The sequence below is a fragment of the Spermophilus citellus genome (assembly GCF_964194105.1).
Source record: "Spermophilus citellus genome assembly, contig: SCAFFOLD_74, whole genome shotgun sequence".
Taxonomy (NCBI): Eukaryota; Metazoa; Chordata; class Mammalia; order Rodentia; family Sciuridae; genus Spermophilus; species Spermophilus citellus.
In genome coordinates this window covers 1,982,889-2,004,677 of record NW_027673165.1, presented here as the reverse complement: position 1 = coordinate 2,004,677, position 21,789 = coordinate 1,982,889, and the positions used below count along the sequence as shown (strand labels likewise).

The following is a 21,789-nucleotide window of genomic DNA, read 5'->3' as shown; positions in this document are numbered from 1 at the left end:
GAGGGTGTACCCTTGTTGTGTGAAAGCACTGTTTTCTGTTTAATCCAAACCTTACAGATTCAGGAACATTATCTAATGTTTACCAAAACAGAGTATCAAGATCTGTGGTTGCTGTGTTTCTATATAAAAATTCTCTTTCTTCTAGAATTTCTGCTCCATTATTGATCATTTAATTATATTTACCTTGATATTTGTTGTGTACTCAGTATTGAAATGTGTGACTTTCAAAGAGAAAACCTTAAAGTCACATAGTATTCCTTTTTGACATATCCTAAGATGAAAAACGTCTTCTGTGCCAGCAATGTGAGGCTGTGAGCAGGTTCATTGAATATAGTAAGATCCTGGCTCCTCCGGAGGTCAGGCCTCTCGCAGCATCCCTCATGGCCAACACTCTGCCTTTGCTGAGCACTGGCCCTAGTGCTGAAAGCATTGAAGAAACAGTGACAGAATGGCCATTCACACTGCAGCTGTCCTTGTGTGTGGACAGAGTAAAGTCTTGTTGTCCTTCAAGAACTTGGCCTTCTCTCTGGCCAGCATGCCTGTAAGTTGCACTAGGATAACTTTGTTTTTGCAGTGAAACTTCAATGTTTTTTCATGTTAAGACCTGGCCTAGGGCTGTGGGAACTCTCAAATCTGTCCACCTTCTAGATTCTCTGCCCCATTGACCCATTTAATCCTTCAGCACAGTCCTGGTGAAAACACAACCTGCCTTTTGCCCTTTCACACAGAGGTGTTGTACATCCTCTATAAATAGCTATTGAGCTGAGAATAAACTTCCTCATTCTGTGCCTCTTGCTGGGCAGCAGCTACAGCCCACAGGCCCACTCAGTAGGGCCATTTCTGCTCTTGGTATTTCAGAATGCTTTTCTCCCAACAATGCCTGATGACTAGCTGGCTTAAACCCAGAAGTTGGAAGGTCTGGAAGGCATCCACTGATATAGTGAGTATCGGTGTAAAGGGAGGGGTTGCACTCCTTTCAGTTTGAAAGGTCATCCTGCAGTCATGCCAGACTTGGGGTTGGACCTGGGCTTCACAGGTTTCTACTGAAGGCTCAGGTCACCTGCCTCTCCCTGCCTTTGGCAGTTGGCAGAGCCATATGGCTCATGGGCCACATAATTTGCTGGCTAAATGACGAAATCATTTCCCTGTGTAGTCATGGGTCAAAACCCTTTGGGGCTGTGCTGTTGCTCTGCAGAATATGCCACTGGGGACCATGTTGAGGCTCATTCAAAGGCCAGTCACAATCCAGAAATTTTTGGACCCAGAGAGAGCTTCCTATACTCTATACCTGGGAGACAGCCATATAACCCATGACTTTATGTGACTTGTTCTGTTACCTTGAATAAATAATATTCTAAAACTACTTTTTAAAGTTGTTCTAAAACATGCTGTTGCTGAAAAAGAAAAAAAGTAAAAATCCAAGACAATAGACAGATGTAAAACACTATCTCTCCTGCCACCAAATTATCCCTGGTGTGTGTCTGGAATATAATCTCTGTTGGGTAAAGCCAAATTCAGACACTTTTCACTGGAGGCATATAGTCAGTTAGCTCCAGGAACAAGTCAAGTAATTTAATTGATGGCATGGCTCGAGGCTTCTGGTGAGGTGCTGAGGATGTTATGTGTGTTCTGTTGGTCAGGACCAGAGAGGAGGGCGGCAATTTTCCTTCCCACATAAGTCATTTGGTGGAGACCCATTAACTAACATGCATCCTGTTGTTCTTTGAATAGGTTGTCCCAGTGTTCAACCATGTTCTGTAAGAGGTGATTCTTGGTGTTTGGGGAGGCTCAAAATGTACATTCCCATTGGTTCAGAGGGAAGGCCTGGGGAATGAGGGTATTGACTATCTGGGAGAAAGAAGTACATTCTGAGGGCTGCTCAGAGTGTTCCAACTGAGTATCTAAATGGCACTGTAGAAATGATTCTTTATTGCAGGTCTGTCTGTGCATTGTAGGATATTTAGCAGCATGCCTGACATCAGCTCACTGGGTGCCAGAAGCAGCGTCCCCCAGCTGAGTGTGATGTCTGAGAATGTCTGCAGTCACTGCCCAAGCCTCCTGGGATGCCATGGTGCTTGTGGCTGGGCGCTCCACCTCCCTCTCTGGCCATGCAGTAGGGCTCTCAGCCACACAGACCCTCAGCTGGATCCCTAGCCAGAGAGGAATGTGGATACCAGTTGACAGGAAAGACTCATGGGTGCTGAACCCTGAGGGATGAGCTGATGCAGATAATCTTGGACTCCAGGGCATTTCCTAGGCTGCTCATAACACCTGAACTTGCTGAGCAACATGCTGCTGGATTAAAATGAATTGCTCCATAAAGGAAACAGAAGACAGGGATGGAGCCCTGATATGACTTCACCTTCCTGAACACCACTCACTTCCTTGTCCATAAAGTGAGATAGAAAAAAATTTCAGGATCCCTCTTAGGATTGAGTTCTGTGGTCTGAGAGCCTGCAGCTGAAGGAGTCTCCTGTGGCTCTGATTCACAGCATGTAGTGGGGTGCCATTTCACTTAGAAACCTGGGCCCATTGGTAGTACCAAATTTTACAGTTGGGTTTTTTGGTTTTGTCCAGTGGATATGAGGAGGTCTGTTTGGAAGCTATTAAAACCATCATTTATGGTGTTAGATAACAAAGCTATGAAGCCTGGTATGGTAGACATAGGGATGGAGAGGCAATACATGTGAGAAAGGAAGATGGGGCTGTCACTTGTCACACTTGTCACTCTACTTGGGAGTAAGAAACTTTATTTGGGGGAAAAAGCCACCTTTGGTCATGAGTAATGTCCTTGATTAACTTCCCACCCTCTCTCCAGGGCTTCTGCTACTCCCTGACACATGCATGCACCAGATGCAGTCTGTGGCACATACCTCCTCCTATGCATGGTGGCTTCTGCCTATGCAACAATGCTAGTTTCAGTAATGACTGTGGGCCCCCTCTTTGACTGAGTGTAGCATGCCAATTGACCTGGGTACCTTTGTTGACTGTGGTGCTGTAATTGGATGTAGCAACCACAGACCTCACACAAGCTTCCAAAACATTAGGTATGTGAGCTCAGCTTCCCTGGCTTGGAGCCTGAGGCTCTGGGCTGTCCATTCCAGCAGATGAATCATACCAACTATAGGATCACTAATAAAACTGCTGTACATCTGGAACTGCATCATGTTGAGGATCCACATCAAACACACCTGTTGTCATGTGGCACTAAAGCTTTTTTTTTTTTTTTTTGCTTTGTTTTCTTTTTGTGGTGCTGGGGATAAAACCCCGGGCCTCACACATGCTAGGCAAGTGTTCTGCAAATCTTCAGGAACTGTTGCTAGGACACTGCCCTCCATATATATTCAGATTTAGATATTCAATTCCTTTATATGTTGTGGCACAGTACTTGTTTGTGATCTACACATACCCTTCTGTAAAGATTTATTTATTTATTTATTTATTTATTTAGGTAATAAAGATTGACCCTAGGGGTCTTAACCACTGAGCCACATCCCAAGCCCATTTTTGTATTTTCTTTAGAGACCGAGTCTCCCTAAGTTGCTTAGGGTCTGCTGAGTTGCTGAGGCTGGATTTGAAATTGTAATCCTCTTGCCTGCCTCAGCCTCCCAAGGCACTGGGATTACAGGCGTGTACCATTGCACCCAGCATTCTGTACACTTTAAAATAAAAAAATTATGTATGTATGTATGTATGTATGCGTGTGTGTGTGTGTGTGTGTGTGTGTGTGTGTGTATCTTATTATCTCATACAAAGTGAATGCTATGTAATACTCATCATTTTTTTAGAAAACAGCAACAAGGAAAAAAGGTGCTGTTCAGTATAAATGCAGTTATTTTTGAATAGTTTTGATCCACAGTTGGTTGAATCTACAGGTGCAGAACTGCAGATACAGAAGGCCCACTGAACCAGATTAAAAAAACGAATAAGAATCTGACCTCTAGATAGGCACAGTACATGCCTATAATCCCAGCTAATGGGAGGCAGGAGGATGGAAAGTTTGAATCCAGCCTGGGAAACTGTGAGACCCTGTCTCAATGTAAAAATAGAAAGGACTTGGGGGCATATCTCAGAGGTAGGGCACTTTCTTAGCACATGGAAGGCCCCAGCTCAATTCCCAGAACTAAAAAAAAAAAAAAAAAAAAAAAAAAAAAAAAAAACAGAAATAAAAAATCTGATCTCATGATCCCATGCTTTATCTTGAGATGAGTGTGGCTATCAGTGATCCTTTAAGATGATAGGCAGGATCTTCTACTGTTACCATATATCTGGCTCTTCTGTTACAAAGCTTAAAATAGTCTAGCCTGTAATCTCCATAAACCATCAATGTCCTTGAATCTCAAAATTTTTGCCAGGCTATATATATCCTAGTTTCTGATTTGGGAAAATTGAGAATAATGTGGACAACCCCCACGTGGGTGCAAAAATGCTCCAAACTCATTGTCCTCAGGGAATTGTGGCCTCCACCTGATACCCTGAACTAATGGCTATATTAGTGAGCTGTAACAATCAGATTATAAATTATACTTGGAGTGTACAGGTGTCCTTGATTCACTGCAGCCACTTCACACTGGGAATGTTTCAGGGTTTGGCCAGCCAGCAGGGTGGGTCTGAAGAGAAGGACTTGGTGGCAAGTGGTCTAGGCTTGGAATAACCAGTACTTTTAGTGTTTTCTTTAAAAATGGAAACCTAGCTGGATGTGGTGATACATACCTCTAATCCCACTGGCTTCAGAGGCTGAGGCACGAGGATCACAAGTTCAAAGCCAGACTTACCCACTTAGAGTGTCTCAAAAAAATGGGGACTGGGAATGTGGCTCAGTGGTTGAGCTCCTGGGTTAAGTCCCCCATACCAAAAACAGAAAAAAAAGGAAACCTAATCGTTAAGATGTGAGGCCCCTGGAGCTGAGGAGAAACAGACATTTCCAGTCTTCACCCTGTGTTCTCTCAACCTTTCCAGAGCCAGCACAGACAAAACCAAGACTGGCCATGTGCTGGGCCACTCGCATGAGATGTCATAGTGGCATCTGACCCAGAGCTGACCCCAGTCATCTTCATTCTCATCCAGCTACTCACTCATTTGGCTATGCTTTTGGGAGCCACCCAAAATCCTGCAGTACAAGACACTACCGCTAGACTCCCTTAGGTTACCATAGGAATAACCTGCTGTGTTTGCAGTCAGTGCTTTTATCTACAAAGTCCTAGCCACCTAGAGATTTTACCTAGTCCACAGGGCAATACAAAAGTTATAGATCCTACTTTTCCCCCTTTGGACATACGATGCAATGGGGGAACTACTCATCAGATTATGAAAAATTCTCTTTGCTTTTAAATTTTTTAAAATCTGTTTTAACTGATTTTAAAAAAGCAATTACACATTTGTTACAGTATGACATCTTAACATGTGTATACAAGGTGTAACAATCAGATCATAAAGTCTACTCCAAGTATACAACTCTGTCCTTGCCCACACCTGGGCATGGGGAGGCAGTGGGACTCTATTACCTGCACCCTTGTGGTGGCTTCAAGAGGTGCAGGGCAGCATTTCCTGCTGCACCCAGATGGCATCAGAACCAGCAGTCCCTGGCTCCACTCACCTTCCTCCCTTTCTCTGCTGCCTGTGTCATGCTGAGAGCACCGAGACCTCACCTAGAAACCACCCTCTCCCCTGTGCTTGTGCTCCACTCACATGGCCTCTCACTGTGTCCTCTACACACACAGATCCCACTGCCCATCTTGTTTCCTTTACCCAACAGACTCTGATAAATATCATCAAGCCTCTAGTGGGTGATCCAAAAGGATTCCTGCAGCAGCACATCCAGAGAGTTAACTAAAGACACTGGGAAAGAGTGCCAACAAGACCACCCATGTGGACCACCTTGTGCTGTGCTTCCTTCTCAAATAGCAGCACCCATTCCCTGGCCAGAGTAAGCAAGGGATGAGGGCTGGGCATGACTGTCAAGAGGCCAGGCTGCCTTAGCTCCTGGTGAATGGCATGAGACAAGTGAGAGTGAGCACTCTGCTCTCCTTTTAGGGGCTGGAGGGGCTGCTGTGCTCTTCCACACACCACCTGCCTGGCTAGGGCCTGCAGCATTGATACCTGGTGCTTGTGCATGCAGCATTAACCTTGTGCCCTGGGAGCACATGGCTCCCCAGGAGGTGACATGTGTCCTACTTCTGCTTTCCAGAGATGTCACACTTGTACCCTGACATAATATGTGTATGTCCACAATTTGTTACATAAACAAAGGAGGACACAAAACACTGTCTTCTGAGCTAACTCTTCTACTCTAAACATTTAAGTCCCTGCCAAAAGCAAAGGTCTGTGAGGGGACTCTATATGTGGTTATCTGAGTAGCATTAGGAGGAATTTCAATTTTTTTTTGCTTACCTGAAAAAATCTATTAAAACAACCATGGTAGAACAACATTATTTAAAAGCATACAGATAATAGCAGTAGCAATAAAATGTTTGTTATCACCACCAGAGAATCTGTTCTCCTTCAGGTGTGTCTTCATCAGAAAACAGCATTAGCATGTACTTCCCATCTTAACACTGATTTTGCTGAATGCCTCTTGTTCTAGTGTGGTTTCAACAGCACCTGGTCTCGGGAGCCCTAAACTGTTGCCAGCTCCCCAGGACCACCTCTGCCTACAGGCTTGGGGGCAGAAGTGAGGTAGCTCTGGGTAGCTGTCAGCATCACTGTGCTCCTAGGCTTTTTAGTTTGTGCCCTGTCCTTAGCAATTTGTTTAAGAATACCTTCAAGTAGACAGCTGTGGGCTGTAGGGTTGTCAGTGACTAAAGTATCTTCACAAGTTCTGGAGGCTGGTGTTGTCAGTATCTAGCTAACTTAGGAACTTATCACCCTAAAAGAAGGACTATCTCCATTAACATTATTCAGTGTTTACTGTATAGATACTGCTGGTTTTTGTTTGTTGGATATCAGACACATTTTGATTTTCTTTGTAGGGCATTTAAATTTCAATGCACGATGATCAACCATAGGACAGAAAAACAATTGGGGAAAGAATGTCAAAGCTCTTCTTCTACCTGAACTGGAGGTAAGTTTTGAGTTGTGGTTGCTCCTTAGCCCTCTGTCCAGGAGAGGGTCCCATTCATCTCTAAGCACTGTTGGCCCACTGTCCTCAGGAGGGATATCAAAGGCCTCATCTGGAGAAACCCCTCCTTCTGCTATCCTCAGGTGTCCCTCCAGAACTGGTCATAAGTCAGGCCAAGATTATCAGGAGTTCTCACAGGGCAGAAAGAATCCTGCTCTCCACTGCTTTTTATAGTGTGCTATGAAATGAAGAGGCAGAAACCCTCCAGAAATACTTGGGCAATCTCTGGATTTATTACTGCTCTGCTGAGAACATCACAGAGCTGACTATCCACAATAGGACAGGGAAGTAAGGAAGCAAAAGGGCAGTGAAATAAATGCCCCCTGAGTCTTGCTCTGTTTGGGGAGGCAAAAAAAAAACTATGAACACGGAACCCCCCAATCAGAGTGATAAATAGCAAAAGCAAGCATCCAGAGTGTGCCATCAGATTCCTAAGGAGACACCATGGGGCTATGTGCTGCCCAGTTGGTTGTGGCAGTATCTCACTTGGAAAATGCTGTATTGTTTCTTTATCCAGCATCTAGATAAGACCATGCTGACTGTGAGCATGCTCATCAGCCAGGATGGGCACATCAGTTCCAACCCTGTAGTGAAATTGTTATATGGTGACCCAGCAAGCTTCTTGCCCAAACTTCCCCAGAAAAGTGTGGTTCATTGCTCAAAGATTTGGAGTTTCAGGAAGAAGATCACAGTTGAGTACCTCCAGCACATCATGGAACAGAAGAACAACAAGTAGATTGTTCCCATGCCCTGGGAATTCCTGCAGAAGGTGTGTATGCTTCATGGGCTGCCCCCTTTTCCTAGTAGACTTCCCCTGAGGACTGATAGGCTCCTTGTTTGGGTTAAAAAATCATCATTCTTAGAGGCCGAACCCTAATTAGCCCCATCAGTACTGTGATTCTGAATGAAAGGCCTGTAGCGTGAGTCTCAGGGACAGCACAGAGGTCTTAAGAAACATCTGCTGAAGTCATAGGTATAATAGGCACATGAGTGAGGTTAGCTGTGATCAATAAGGAACTTGAAGGCCAGGAGGGATCACAATGGTTACTCATCTGTGATGTCTTATCTTCATCCCCATAAGCTGAGCAGGTAGTCACCAGCAAGGGCCTGCTGAACAGTCAAGAATGCACACCAAAACCAAACCAGAACCCTCCCTGTGCCGTGTAGGCAGGAGGCAGTGTGCTTCATGATGGGGTGGTGGGATGTGGAGTCACACCTGCCAGGCCCAGAAACCATCTTCATCTTTTACCCATTTGAGCTCTTCTGGGCCACAGTAGAGGTTTTAACCACCTCCCTCATGGACCCGTACCACAGCTGGCAGAGAGTAAAATGATTTGGAAATATCTAGTGCTCACACTAGAAAGAACTTCATGTTAGTGTCATGATCTCTTATCAATACATGATTTCATTTGATTGAGGATGCTGGATCCTGGCCCTTCAGAACAAAACCCAAAATCACACCAGCTACCACTGCAGTAGGCCCTGGTATTTCCTTTCAGCAGTCTCACACCCAACAGTGGGCCCAAGAGTCAATTTTTTAAAAATTTTTCTGAAATTATTTATTTTTATTAATTCATTAGTTTTATTAATTCATTAGTTGTACACATAATGGGAATTGGTGTGAAATTTCCATGTATGCATGGATCTGGCTTGCACTGATCTGGCTTGTTTTACTTAACATCCTCTAGTTTTATCTGTTTTGCTGAAAATTTCAGGAGTTAATTTTTCTTATACCTGAATCATATTCTATATATAAACCACATCCTCTTTACTCATTCATCTGCTGGTGATGAGTTTCTAGGTTGATTCCCTGTTTTATTGTGAATGGTGCCACATAAACATGGGCCTGCAGTACCTCTGTGATATGCTGATTTCCTTTGGAGTGGGGTAGTTAGATCACATGGTAGATCTTTTTTAGTTTGAAAAACCTCCATACTATTCTCCATTATGAGGTATTAATTTACATTTCTACCAGCAATATATTAGATTTCCTTTTTCTCTTCATCTTTATTATTTTATATTTGGGTTCATTTTATTTTTTTGTTGTGGGGGACTAGTGGCAATTGAACCCTTCTTGGGCTTGCTAGGCAAGCAATACTCTACTACTGAGCTACAGTCCCAATCCCCTGCTTTTATTTATTTATTTTTTAAGACAAGGTCTCTTTTATTTTTCAGACTTCAATCAATATTTTAATTACCAAGTCTATATTTAGCAAGACAAGAGGGGCACAGAGGAAGGCAGGGGTAGGTGTTAGGGAGCCTCAGAGGAGCTGACCCACTTCTGCATTGGCTGCAGAGCTTTGCAGTCCTGGCCAGGATTTCCAGGCCTTGTGCCCTTCAGAAGCCCTGACAGACATCAAAGAGGTACTTAAGCAGTTACAACTCAGTGGCAGCTGCAGATTTCATCAGAGATGCATGTCACCAGTACTGTCCTTTAATCTTTTTCAGCTGCACAGTTGGGAGAGACAGGGCTGGTCAATGATTTCAGGTGGGGTCAGTGTGACTGCAGGGTCACTGCAAGAGCCTTGGCTGTGGCATTGAGAACGGTGATCCTGCAATCTGTACATGTGGAAAAATGAGAATTCATAGCCCATTTGAATAAAATTTATAATATGCCAAGATAATTGTATTGTCTCGAGCAACTAATAAAAAATAAATTAAAAAAAGACAAGGTCTCAATAAGTTGCCTAGACTAGCCTACAACTTGCTGAGGGTGGCCTTGAATTTGTGATCCTCCTGCCTAAGGCTCCTAGGTAGCTGAGATTACACACCTATCTTATTTTTTTTTAATAAGAGCCATTCTAACTGTGGGGGCATGGAATCTCATTGTAGTTTTGATTTGTATTTGCATTTCCTTGATGGCTATTGACATTGAATATTTACTCAGATATTTGCTAACCACTTATATTTCTTTTTTGAGAAGTGTTTATTCGGATCATTTGCTCATTCTTAAATTGGATTACTTTGATTTTTTCTTGTTAAATATTTTAGTTATATATTCTGGGTATTTACCTGCTGTCAGGTGAAGAGTTGGCAGGTATTTATCCCATTCTGTAGGTTTTTCCCTCACTCCGTTGGTTGTTTTCTTTGCTGTGCAGAAACTTTAGTTTGATGTAATCCCATTTATCATTTTGCTTTTACTTCCTGTGGTTTGGGGTCCTATCCATAAATCATTGCCTGTGCCAATATCTTGGAGTGTTTTTCCTATTTTTCTGCTGATAGCTTCAGAAGTCAAGTCTTAAATCTGGGTCTTTGGTCATTTAGAGTTGATTCTTACATAAACTGAGAGATGGGGTCTAGCTCAGTCCTTGAGGAAACTTCTAATTGGAAGAGGGCAGGGACTTGGTCCTCCTCATCCAAATTCCTCATGCGTAGGGCATATCTAACAAATTGAAGATATATGAAGATGGCTCCACTTGAGGAAAGGATGAGATTACCCCTTTCCCACTTGCAAGCTTCAGGATATAATCATGTAAAACAACCCACTGACCAAATTAAACTACACAGCCTGCTCCAAGTCTATACAACCCATATTTTTTTCTCAGTTAAATAGAGAAAATGTTACTGAGCTGCCTTTTCTTCTCAAGTAGGCAGAACTGAGACTGGTGAAATCTTGCCTGATATTTTGACCCTGCAAATAGATCTAGTGAAACAATTCCAGAATATTCCAGAAAATGGATACTGTTTCATCAGGAGTTTTATTAGCAGTCACAGTTCAGGTATGACTGCTGTCTGCTCCAAAAAAAGATCAGGACCGTCCATGTTTGGTGGTTCAAAAGGATCACTCAGGCTGGGGCATGAGGGTGGGGCTCAGGTCCTAAGGTAGAGAATGAGGCAAAGAATGCCAAATCCCAGAGACGTGCCATGAACCAATGCTGTGGGTGGAAAGCCCTCCTCATCTCCAGCTTCTCATGCAGCCTCAAACGTAAAACTCAGGCATGCTCCTGAGTGTGAGAAGGTTCAGGGTCAGGTTCTTGGGAGCATGCCTTGTGGTTTGACCCTGAACAGGGTAGTGGTGGGCAATGTTTTCATGGGGATCTTACAAAGTGTCTTTTTCAACATATGGGCTAAAGTAGCTATTCCAACAGGATCACCATCTTCCTGTCCACATGGAATGTGCTGAGGTGATCACTGGAGACCAATGGTAAGTATTGTCCTCCACATGGCTCTGCCAGCACCGTGTTGTGTGTATGACAGTGCAACCTGTTGATGGAGGTGCTACATGAACCAACCACAAAAGTAACCATCAGTCATCTTGAATCTATAAAAATGGAATAAGAAAGGAGTTGAGATCACTGTAAATTTAACAGCCAGGGCCCAGATCTTTGAAGATGGCTGCCCTTGGCTGCCCTTCTCCCCTGCTTCCAGGCTATGACCCAAATGCATGGTGCAACATCCCTCTGCTTAGGAATGACCCTGTCTTCTAAAGATGAAATCAAGTTATCTAAAGACTACTGCAATTCTGACTTGGATCTGGACACAGATTTTGAGGTCATCCTGTCCCAGTGTCAGGGCCTGGGTCTCTGCTCAACTGCATTATTCAGCTACTTGATGAATCTATGCAATGAAATCATTCACACGGTGGGGTGGAGAAGTTCTCCAAGGAAAACAATAGGTACTACTAGCCCTGCCAAAATGCTGGGCTGCAGACTCCAGCCAGCAACAGCTCCTGTCCCCAAAACCCTCTCTCAGCCTTCCTCAAGAAAGCCCCATATTTACAAATGGTTTTCACTTACTCACACTAGGAGGGCAGAAGCAGGGCATACGCCTCAAAGCCCTAAGCCCCACATACCTGCCCTGCACACCAACAACTGTATCTTGTGTCCCTCAGCTATTCCGTGCATGCCTCAGAGGTCACTGACTTGCATGTGGTCAGTTACAAAGTGGAGCACGACCTGACTCCACTGATTCTCTCTTACTGCCAGTATCAAGTGGAGCAAGGTGGGAGACCTTAGAGGAATCTGACCTGAAGAAGATCCAGCAGCATATCAGAAGCTGCTTCTTCCAGGGCAAGCCCCAGATGATCATCAAGGTAGGATGGGCCCTAAGCTAAGGACTTGCTTATGCCAGTTATGAACAGCCCTTATAAGTTTCAGGGGGAACAGAAGTGACACCAGGGTCTTGTCTGTTATATCTCCTCCCTACTGGTGGTCTGTAGTCCCTTCACTTTCTCTGGGCTGGGAGGTGTCCCCGGCTCTCTTCCACATCACCATCAACATCTGCACCTGTCTCCCAGGGGAGCCTCAAGTCCTAGTGAACTGAGTTTCCACTACATTTAATGGCACAACCAAGAAAACCTGTCACTCATGCTATCCCTTCAGTTGCATATGAAGTTCATGCCCAGGAACCAACATACAGACCTTCCCCATACCCTAATCTTCTAACTGCCATGGCTATGGCTTCAGTTCAGAGCATACAGCTGTCAGTTCAGCTGACCAGTGCCAGCAGCACCACTTCACCTTAGTTTCTTGCCAGAATGCCACCATGTAGGGAGCATCTGTGCAGGCATCCCAGGAAAAAAGAAGTCAGGAACCCCCACCCCCAGCCAGTCCACAGCAAGCACACAGTGTTATATGGCCTCTACCACACTCCTCCATCTGGCACAGAGGCCCTGTCACCTGGCCTCAGCCCAACTTCCCAGCTGTCTCCATCCCCTTCCTTTCTTACTGCATCAAAACCTGTGACCTGCCTTCTGACTCCCTAAGCACAGTGGCACTTCTGCACTGTTCCTTACCGTGGCTTCATTCATCATTTCAGGTCCAATCAAGTGTTATACTCACATGTATTTTTTTCTTCATTGCCCACAATCAGGCTGTCCATTGTTTGTGCCCAAAGCCATTTTTAATTCATCCGGACAGTGGCTACCTTGTGCACAGTATCTGCTCAGTGTTGCTGGATAGATCATAAATATGCGTATTCCATTCCTGCTCCTTCAGTGCTCTTGTGCTCTTGTGGTACTCAGATACACTATTCTACAGGCCATTATCTGCAAGGCCACGGTAGCCAGGCTGGATTTCTTGTATTACTGTGTCCAGAGTGGGGGTGGAACAGAGTCATCAGGAGACAACAAAGCTAAATGCCTTGTCCAGGAATAAACTGTGTGGCTTGGTACTTCCACTGAGTCACTGATGAAGAATATATATACATATATCTGTCATCAGATGGAAGCCTCCACTATGGTTTTAATTTCAAAAAAAGCTTTTTTTTTTCCTTTCTCACCTTAGGGAATACCCATGCTGATATGCAGACATGACAGAAACTTTGAACATCTCTTTGTGGACATCAAGAACAAATGGCGCAGGTGATAATGATAAACCCTCACTTGCAGGATGGTTCCATCCACATACATAAGCACAGTCAAGTCCCATCCAGGTGTCTCCTGTGAGCACCAGGCTTTCAGGTTTCATAAGGAGCTTAGGGAGCCCAGAGCTCAGAGAGGCAAGTGGGACGTCAGATCACCAAACTTTCTTGATGAGAACAGACCAACTCCTTGGGGGTTGTTTTCTTAATGATGATATCATGACAAGATACCAAGATCCAGCAGAAGATCAGCAACTGCTTCAGGTGCTACAGGTCAAGAGCTCACTTACTTCTGCTCCTTAGATTCTGCTGCCAACAGGTGGAGAGGCTCTTGTCATGGGTCATGTGGAGGATTCAGTTAGCTTGGGCCCATTTCTGTGCAAAATCTGAAATGCTGCCACACTCTGCATCACCTCAAGCACAAGCATCAGTTCTTACCATAGGTGCTGGATAGTTGGCTCTGCTTGTGCTAGCAGCTCAGAGTTAGGCTCTCACCAAGTAGGAGAAGCAATAGCTGACCCAAGCCTCTGTCTTGTTTTTGGTTTCAGAGCACCCTCCCCAACTTGGCCATGGGTGCCATCATTGGAGAGCTTCAGTCCTCCAGTGATGCCTGTGAAGCCCTGTCAGTCACAAAGGTCACTCTGGGCTTTCTATGCACAGCTGGTAGGGATACAAATTAGCATCTGTATGTGGTTTGTCCAAGAAATCCTACAAATGGGAATCCAAACAACTCCAGTTTTAAAGGTGGGTCTTGTGCACTTTTCCAGGAGAATCAGAATCACCTAATCTTAGTTTCCTGCCAGAATGCCACCACACAGGAGCATGGTGCAGGCATCTGTGGAAATCCAGATTTCCTGTGGAAACCTCAGGAACCCCACCCCTAACCAGTCCACAGAACAGAAGTACACACTGGGGACAGGAATGTCAGGGATGCTCAGTGATGACCACCTAGTGGAGCAGGATGCACAGGTGATGGAAGACACTGACTACCTACTCACTGTGTGATACTCACAGATACAAGGTGCTGCAGGAGGGGGAAGGCTCTCAGATGTTTGCAAGATGAGGAAGGTAGACTCGTGAATGGAACAGAGATGGCCTCATGTCAGGAAATGGACAAAAGGAAGAAGTGTCCTGGGGTACAACTCAGAATACTTGGTGTGCACCAAGGGAGGGTGTGAGCCTTCTTCTCCCACCTGTGACTCTCTTCCTCTTCCAGGCCTTAAGCAGATGTCAGTTAAAACATGCCATTGCCCTCCGGCAGTTCCTCTCTGCTTGTAATTCAGAACAGCTATTGTGACTGAAAAAAGCAAGTCAGCCCTGCCTCTGCTCATACTGAGGGAGCTGCATACTGGTCCCAGGGTTTGATATTGCACTTGTTCATTTTGTTAGGATCCATTTCAGGAAATCAGTTCTAGGTACAAAGCAGACATCAGCCCAGAAATTGCTAAGCTTCTCAGCACCTCCCTGTATCACACAGACTTGGATGCTTTTTTCATGGAGCTCCATGAAATGATGGTGTTGAAAGTAAGAAACACCCATACCCAGGACAGCTTTAACCCTGAATGGAGGTACTGTGTGTACACCTAGAATGTTTGGCATCTCCCTTGACATGAAGGTAGTTCCATCTTACCACAGGACCCTCTGTCTACTGTTCTCCTTCACCAGAGAAACTGAGAACTTATTTCTTTGCTTTTAATATTTTGGGGACTTTTAAAAGATAACTATGAAATCATATATTCTCATTATAACAAGTAGATCTAACTAGGTCAAAGGGGTATGCATTTTAGATTACGCAGAAAAAGCTACACCGATATGTGAAATCTAAAATACCCCAAATTATCTGAATTTTAAATTTTTGACAATATAGTGGCCAAAAAATGGTATCTTGTTTCCACTTGTGTTTTCCTACTTACTTGTATGTCTGGGCACATTTTTAAAATTTATCACCATTTGTTTATCATCCTCTGAATTGGTAGCTTTCGGCAAGGCAGTTGATTTTTTTTTTTTTTTTTGGTACCAGAGAGTGAATCCATGGGTACTTAACTATTGAGCTGCATCCCCAGCTCTTTTTATTTTTATTTTTTAAATTTGAGACAAGGCCACACTATTGCTGAGGCTGGCCTCAACTGTGTAATCCTCCTGCCTCACCTTCCTGATTTGCTCGAATTGCAAGCATATGCCACTACCCCCAACTAGTTTATCTCTCTCTCTTTTTAAATATTTTTCAGTTGTACATGGGCACAATATCTTTATTTATTCTTATATGGTGCTAAGGATTGAACACAGGGCCTCAGGCATGGGAGGCAAGCACTATACCACTAAGCCACAACCCCAGCCCTTATCTCTTTTTAAATGATTTGTAAAAGCTATTTGTATAGAATAGATCAATCTTTGATCTACATGTTACAATTGATAGAAGTAACACATGAATTGATAGGATTTTTCATAAAGTCTCTGTGATATGTCAAGAGCTTTGTAATGTTTTGAACAACTAATAATAAAAAAAGCAAAAAAATAAAAAAAAAATAAAGTCTCTGTGAAACCAGGTGTATCAGTGCGTGCTGGTAACCCCAGGAGCTCAGAAAGATGAATCAGGAGGATTGTGAGTTCAAAACCACCCTCAGCAACTTAGCAAGGTCCTCAGCAAATCAGCAAGGCCTTATCTATAAATAAAATATTAAAGGGGGTGGATATAGGGGCTGGGGTCATAGCTCAGGAGTGGAGCCCTTGCCTAGCACATGTGGGGCATTGGGGTTGATCTTAGCACCACATATAAATGAAAAAAAATAAAGGTATTGAATCCATCTGTAACTAGAAACATATTTTAAAAGGGTGGGGGGGTGGGGATATGGCACAGTGGCTAAGCACCCCTGGGTTCAATCCCCAGTAGGCCCCCCCCAAAAAAAAAGCCACCATGGGGACATACACTAAAGGCCTTCCTTATCACATCCCAGGGTGCCAAACATCCCTTAAGCTGATCTTCAGTATTTCCAGTCTTAGTTAGTACCTCAGTCCTGTCAATTCCTGGAAAGAGTTAAAGCAAATAGGCTCCTGATGTTCTAAACACTATCTCTTTTACCTGATTTTGCAGCCTGAGGGACATTCTAGTGAGTTACATGGAAACTAAGAGCAAAGTTTTTCCAGAAGTGGAATCCCAGTTTCCAGAAGAGATACTGCTGCCCAGCTGTGTCTTTGTGTGGAAAGTGAAAACTACAGGGAAACAGGACCTGCAGGCAAAATAGGATTATTCATTCTGCCTCTTGATGTGCTGCAGACACAGCTCTGCTCTCCTCACTGTGCCTCTGGGGGCATTTGGAAGAAAAGTGTTGGCACAGCACTGAATTAAAGACTAGAATTCATCATGCCATCTTACAGCTTTCTTGAGAGCCAAGCTGTTTCTGGAACACATGCAGATTCCTGAACTTTCATGTTGTACAATGAATATTAGGTGGTGAGAATAACATTTATAGAAAACTGGAAGTCAGCCACCATCCTGGTAATTCAAGGAGTAACAGAAATTAAAAAGTTGCAATAGGGGTCACACCCAGTGGTTACCTCTGTCGGGTCTCCAGCCTCTTCCTCATGCTTCCTCACACTGCCACACAGGCAGAACACACGCTGTTGGTCTTTTTTTCCCTATTCTATTCTTCACACACATAAGAGAATCTGGTTTTCTTCTCTCTCCCAGTACCTTAAATTCTGAGTACTGTGCTCACTTTTCTAGGGTTCCAAGATGTGACAAAAACACCATGTTCTTTTTGTCTTCTCACTACATGAGTAAAGCCAGGGTGTCTGCAAATGCCTTAAGGCCACAAGAACAAAAGCCAACCCAGACCCCACTGTAAGTCACTGCCAGATTCCTAAGTTTCAGGGCCAACAACTCTGTGAAGAGCATGGGACTCAGGGTTTTTGTGTCCCCATGAATAAAATGAAGTGGACTGACAGCCAAAGTACTTTCCATTTCTCATATCTTGAGATTCTAAATGAAAGTTTTTCAGTGTCAGCATGGATCAGAGGCAGGTTCTTGGCAATGCCATGGAGAGTTTTTGGTAGTTAAGCATTGCACTACATAAGCATGCAGTTTTGCTGTGATCTCAGCTTCCCTGGAAATGTGCATTCCTGGTCCTGAGCCTCAGAGTGAGGCTAAAACCAGTGCTATTTCTGAAAAACAGAAAAATAACTTTTTTCCAATACTGTACTGCCTTTTTCATTGTAAGTTTTGTCTCTTTTTGAACCCCATTTGATGTCCTGAACCTCTGGATACATTCTCATTTCCCACAGCTCAGGACCCATTTGCAGTGAGATCAGGATAGCAGCCATCCACACATTGGAGGTCCTATCTTTCATGTACATTCCAGATTTAGTTAGGGAACCAATCCTGCCTGTGTACATTTGAGCTACAGAAATGCACAAGTGGGGCAAAGGGTACATCTCAGTAGTAGAGTGCTAGCCCAAGGCCATAGGTTCAACCTACAGCATTGCAAAAAAAAAAAAAAAGTGGCCTGGCACAGGCCATGTGCACACCTGCAAAGGCAGGTGCAAAAGGAACACTGCACTCCATTTCCATGAATGGTTCTCACAGTGTCTGAAGAAGGAAGTGCAGTGACACACCTCAGGTAGTAGCTCCTTTCACAGAACATATGCTTGCATTTATTAAGTTGTGATGGACATTCCAGACTATGCAGAGCTGAGTACCTTGGCCTTAGATGCCTGAGAATGGTGGTGAAGCTTCTCAGGACCAGCAGTGGCACTCTGACCTAAACTGTTCATTACTGCCTCACCTTCATAGGCGGAATCAGGTGTCATGTAAATCCTTGGTGTGAGGACTTTTTTGCACCCTTTGACCTGGGCATTTTTTCCCTCACTGTTATGAGTTGTTTTTAATTCAGATGTTTGATTTTGTATGCTATGCTTTCAAAGCCTTAACTGTTGTACCTAGCATGATTTATACAAAAATACACTGGGCTAGCATAGGTTAATTTTATTATACTTGTAATGCTGTTTTGATAAACTTGAGTTCTGATGATAAAGGATCCCTCTTTTGGGGGGCCATACTACCATGCAAGGCATGTAGACCTCAACTAGGCTGTGGGAATGGTTGTAGGTTTTTGTAGAAATCTCTTTGCAGAAATATTCATGAAGTGAAAAGTTTAGAAGTGAAGAGCACACTCAAAAATATGAGATGGTAAACTTCCACTGGACAGGACAACAGCAGAACAGCTTGTCCACAATAGAAAAAGCTTAAGTCTCAGCTAGGGAAGGGGTGTCTTCTGCTTAAAGGGACACCACTGAACCAGCAGAGCTTCAGCTACCAAGAAGTAAGAATAAAAACTACCTAACTCAGTGACTGAAGCTGTAGCTTGGAGAGGACTTCCTGGTAATAGGAAATAAAGGCAGTGAAAGAAATAGAATTTCAAAACATTGTCCTCAAGTCCTTTCCATTCTTAAGGCTTATGAGATTTTTCCACTTGTTAAGGGAGACAGTCATGGGATCTTTCAGCTGTTCCTAAATGTTAAGGCAGTTCCAACTTAAAAACAAACTTCCACTGATAATCACTGTGAGCAAAACATCAGTTCAAAGGGCCCAGCAAAAATTGCCCAAGTTCTGGCATGCCCAGGAGCACCAGTGTGCAAATGGAAAGTATCTCTGATATGATGTCAGAAGCAACAGGTGAGGCTGCCATGTCAAAGTGCCTGCAGGGTGCTTGATGGGACAGAAGCCCTGAGGCCTGGAAGTAGGTACCAGTGGTTCAAGCAGAAATTGGCACTCACATCATATTCTGCAATGTTATGACCCCTTTAAGTTCACTAAGCATTTGCTCAAGCATTCAGAATCACAGGTACAGTTGAATAAACAAGCCTAAGTGCTTTTTCCTAAGAGAAATTGCTAGCAAAACTTAGAACTTCCCTGTATGGACATTGAGCATGTTTCCTTCTCAGTGGTGGAGCACTTTAGAGAACCAACTGAGAAGGGCCCTGAACATGCAGCAGCTCCCACTGCTCTTGGGGCTGCTTTTGTTTGGGGGCTCCACAGTCTGCTGTGTGCTGCCTTTCCTTTCACATGGACCCACCAAGGTCAGTATTCCTTCCCAATAACTACCTGTACCCCACGACACAATGGAACCTCAGCCCAGAGAACATCTACTTCCCCAGAACCCTAACTCTAACACAACCAGGCTGATACACCACAGCCCAGATGGACCTAAGCATAGATAGTTCTTGGCTCTCTTGTTTGCCTGCTCAGTTACCTTGGAAAGTCACTTGATCCTTTTTAGTCTCCATTTTCTCACGTGCTAAATACCTCCCAGTTATGTGGTGAGAAATTGGAGTAGGTAAACATCAGCACAGTTCCTGGCATGGGGTAGGTTCTCAAGAAATGAGACAGGCCCTTTCCCCAAGTTGAGAACTTGCCCTTCTTTCAAGGGGCTGTTGGTTGTTGGAGCTATAGGAAGTCTTTCCCAACCTCAAAACTAATTAGTCCAATCTAATGCAGTGTTCTGTTTCCTCCTCTTGAAATCTATATTCAGACTATATGACTTATAAATATACTCTTCTGATTTCCCAGAATATAAGTTAAATTGCTATGGGTTAAACTGCTATACTTCAGCCTCACTGGCTGCCTTTCAGAGACTCAAATACATCAGCCTCTTTCCTATCTTAGGACCTTTGCACCCACTGTTCCCTCTGTCTGACATGCTCTCAAATTAACCCTGCAGTTCACCTCTAAATATCACCTCCGTGGGAGGCCCTACCCAAACATCAGATCAAAGCCAGCTCCCAGAGGTATTATTTTCACCCAGCACTAGTTGCAGCTGCACTATCTATTCAGCCATCTCTCCGCCCCAGGTGAAGCAGCACGAGGAAGCTTCAACCCCAGCACCTAGCAGGCACAGAGAGCACCGAGTAATGTTCATTACTTTGAGGAGCACGGGGTAAGAGGCAACAATGATCTGGATATCCAAGACTCCTGCTCCACACACGTTCTCCCTCGCTGGCTGAGGCCCTGCAGCCTGCAAGACTCTGTGCTGGGAAATGAGATTCTGCAGTGCCTTGCTGCAAGGCTTAGGAGCGTCACCCAAGCTGACTTAGGCGGCGGCAGAGGGGGAAGGGGCGGGGCTACCACCCCTTTCAATCCTGGCAGCGGTCCTGGTTGCTCCGTGGCAGGGGGAACACAGAGCGGGAGGCCGGGTTCTGGGCGCCAGAGAGGGCACTCCGCCAGCGTGCGGTTGGAGGCGGTGTCCCAGCAGGGTCTGGACGGGGCTGATACCTTTTATCTCCCAGGGAGCAAGCCTGGCTGAAGGCCCCCATGGTGGACCAACACTGAGGCATCGCAGAGGAACCCCGCCTTCTCGGATCTGCCGAGGGTCGGGAGTTTTGAGGTGTCCTTCATGAAAGGGGACAGTGTCAGCACCGTGGTCCTTGATGGATCCCAGAGCGTGCAAGTAACCCGAGGGACAGGCAGGGGCTGAAGACAGAAGAACCGAAGAAACGTTGTAGAATTTCCTTTTTTCCTTTCTCCATCTCTGTGGTGCTCAGTCCGAACCCAGGTCCTGGCAGAGGGCCAGGCAAGCACTCTACTACTAAACCACACCCCCAGCCCGCCTTTCGTAGATTTTCATTCACAGGTGAAAAGTGCTTGAAGGGGGAAAAATAAAAATATAAAGACTAAGGAATTCTATGACTTCTAAGATTCTCATACACCAGGTCCCAGGTGGGAAACTTTGAAATTGTAACTGGAAGCTCAGTCCTAATCCTCAATGTCAATCCAATAATAAAGACAAGGTCTTCAGGAAAAAAAAAATGTTTTTTTTTTTTTTTTTTTTTTTTTTTTTTTTTTTTTTTTTTTTTTTGCTTGCAATGGAGAAACACAGGGGACTCCTGTCCAAGAGCAGCCAGTGATTCTGCCCATCATGGAGAACAGTGGGTTTTTAAAGAGGTGATTCAGAGAAAACTGAGATTAGGGAGGAGAGATCAAAGAGAATAAATGTCAAGGAAAAGAAGTTTAGGGAAAAGAAAAAAATATAAAAGTATCAAAGCACCAAGGGATATAGTCAAAGCATCATGTGAACCCTTGTTACAAAATGATGTTGTACTCAATCCCTACCACAATTTGCAGGGAAGATAATTTTTCACCCATCCATGGGTGAGGCAGAGAAGTGAGCTATGGGTGGGGCAGAGAGGAGGTTGGTCGTTGGCCATGAACTGAACAATAGGGCAGAGAAAATGGAGGCAGGAATCAGGTGACCTCAGGCTCCTGCTGACCTGCATGCCTTGTGGCAGGTGGTGTATGAAGAGAGCTGAATGGGTAGCCTTATGGCCCCCTATGTGACAGGCATTATGGCCTTCCAAGGTTTCCCTTTCTGATGGATTTG

At 44.4% G+C, this 21,789-nt stretch overlaps 1 protein-coding gene across 10 annotated transcripts; it reads left to right on the top strand.

Annotated features, from left to right (window-relative positions):
* Positions 1-791: 791 nt before the first annotated feature.
* Positions 792-20,494, top strand: LOC308640043 (E3 ubiquitin-protein ligase RNF213-like). 10 transcript variants are annotated; one of them, XM_081312100.1, is made up of 10 exons: positions 792-940; positions 5,756-5,926; positions 6,969-7,060; positions 7,635-7,886; positions 11,206-11,261; positions 12,043-12,149; positions 13,342-13,418; positions 13,966-14,161; positions 19,358-19,492; positions 20,264-20,494. In XM_081312100.1, the coding sequence occupies exons 6-10, from the start codon at positions 12,138-12,140 to the stop codon at positions 20,351-20,353; spliced, it is 510 nt and encodes a 169-aa protein (XP_081168226.1). In that variant the 5' UTR covers positions 792-940; positions 5,756-5,926; positions 6,969-7,060; positions 7,635-7,886; positions 11,206-11,261; positions 12,043-12,137; the 3' UTR covers positions 20,354-20,494. The 10 variants fall into 10 exon arrangements, 9 of the variants coding, with proteins under 9 accessions (XP_081168226.1, XP_081168225.1, XP_081168228.1 ...); XM_081312099.1 differs by having other exon boundaries at positions 5,756-6,009; XM_081312102.1 differs by having other exon boundaries at positions 5,756-6,009; positions 11,949-12,149.
* Positions 20,495-21,789: the final 1,295 nt, after the last annotated feature.

Excerpts from the sequence above, each read along its gene's own strand:
- LOC308640043 (XM_081312105.1), top strand. Across the intron at positions 13,419-13,965 it reads ATCAAGAACAAATGGCGCAG|AGCACCCTCCCCAACTTGGC; the intron begins GTGATAATGATA and ends TTTTGGTTTCAG. Across the intron at positions 19,493-20,263 it reads TTTCACATGGACCCACCAAG|GTGAAGCAGCACGAGGAAGC; the intron begins GTCAGTATTCCT and ends TCTCCGCCCCAG.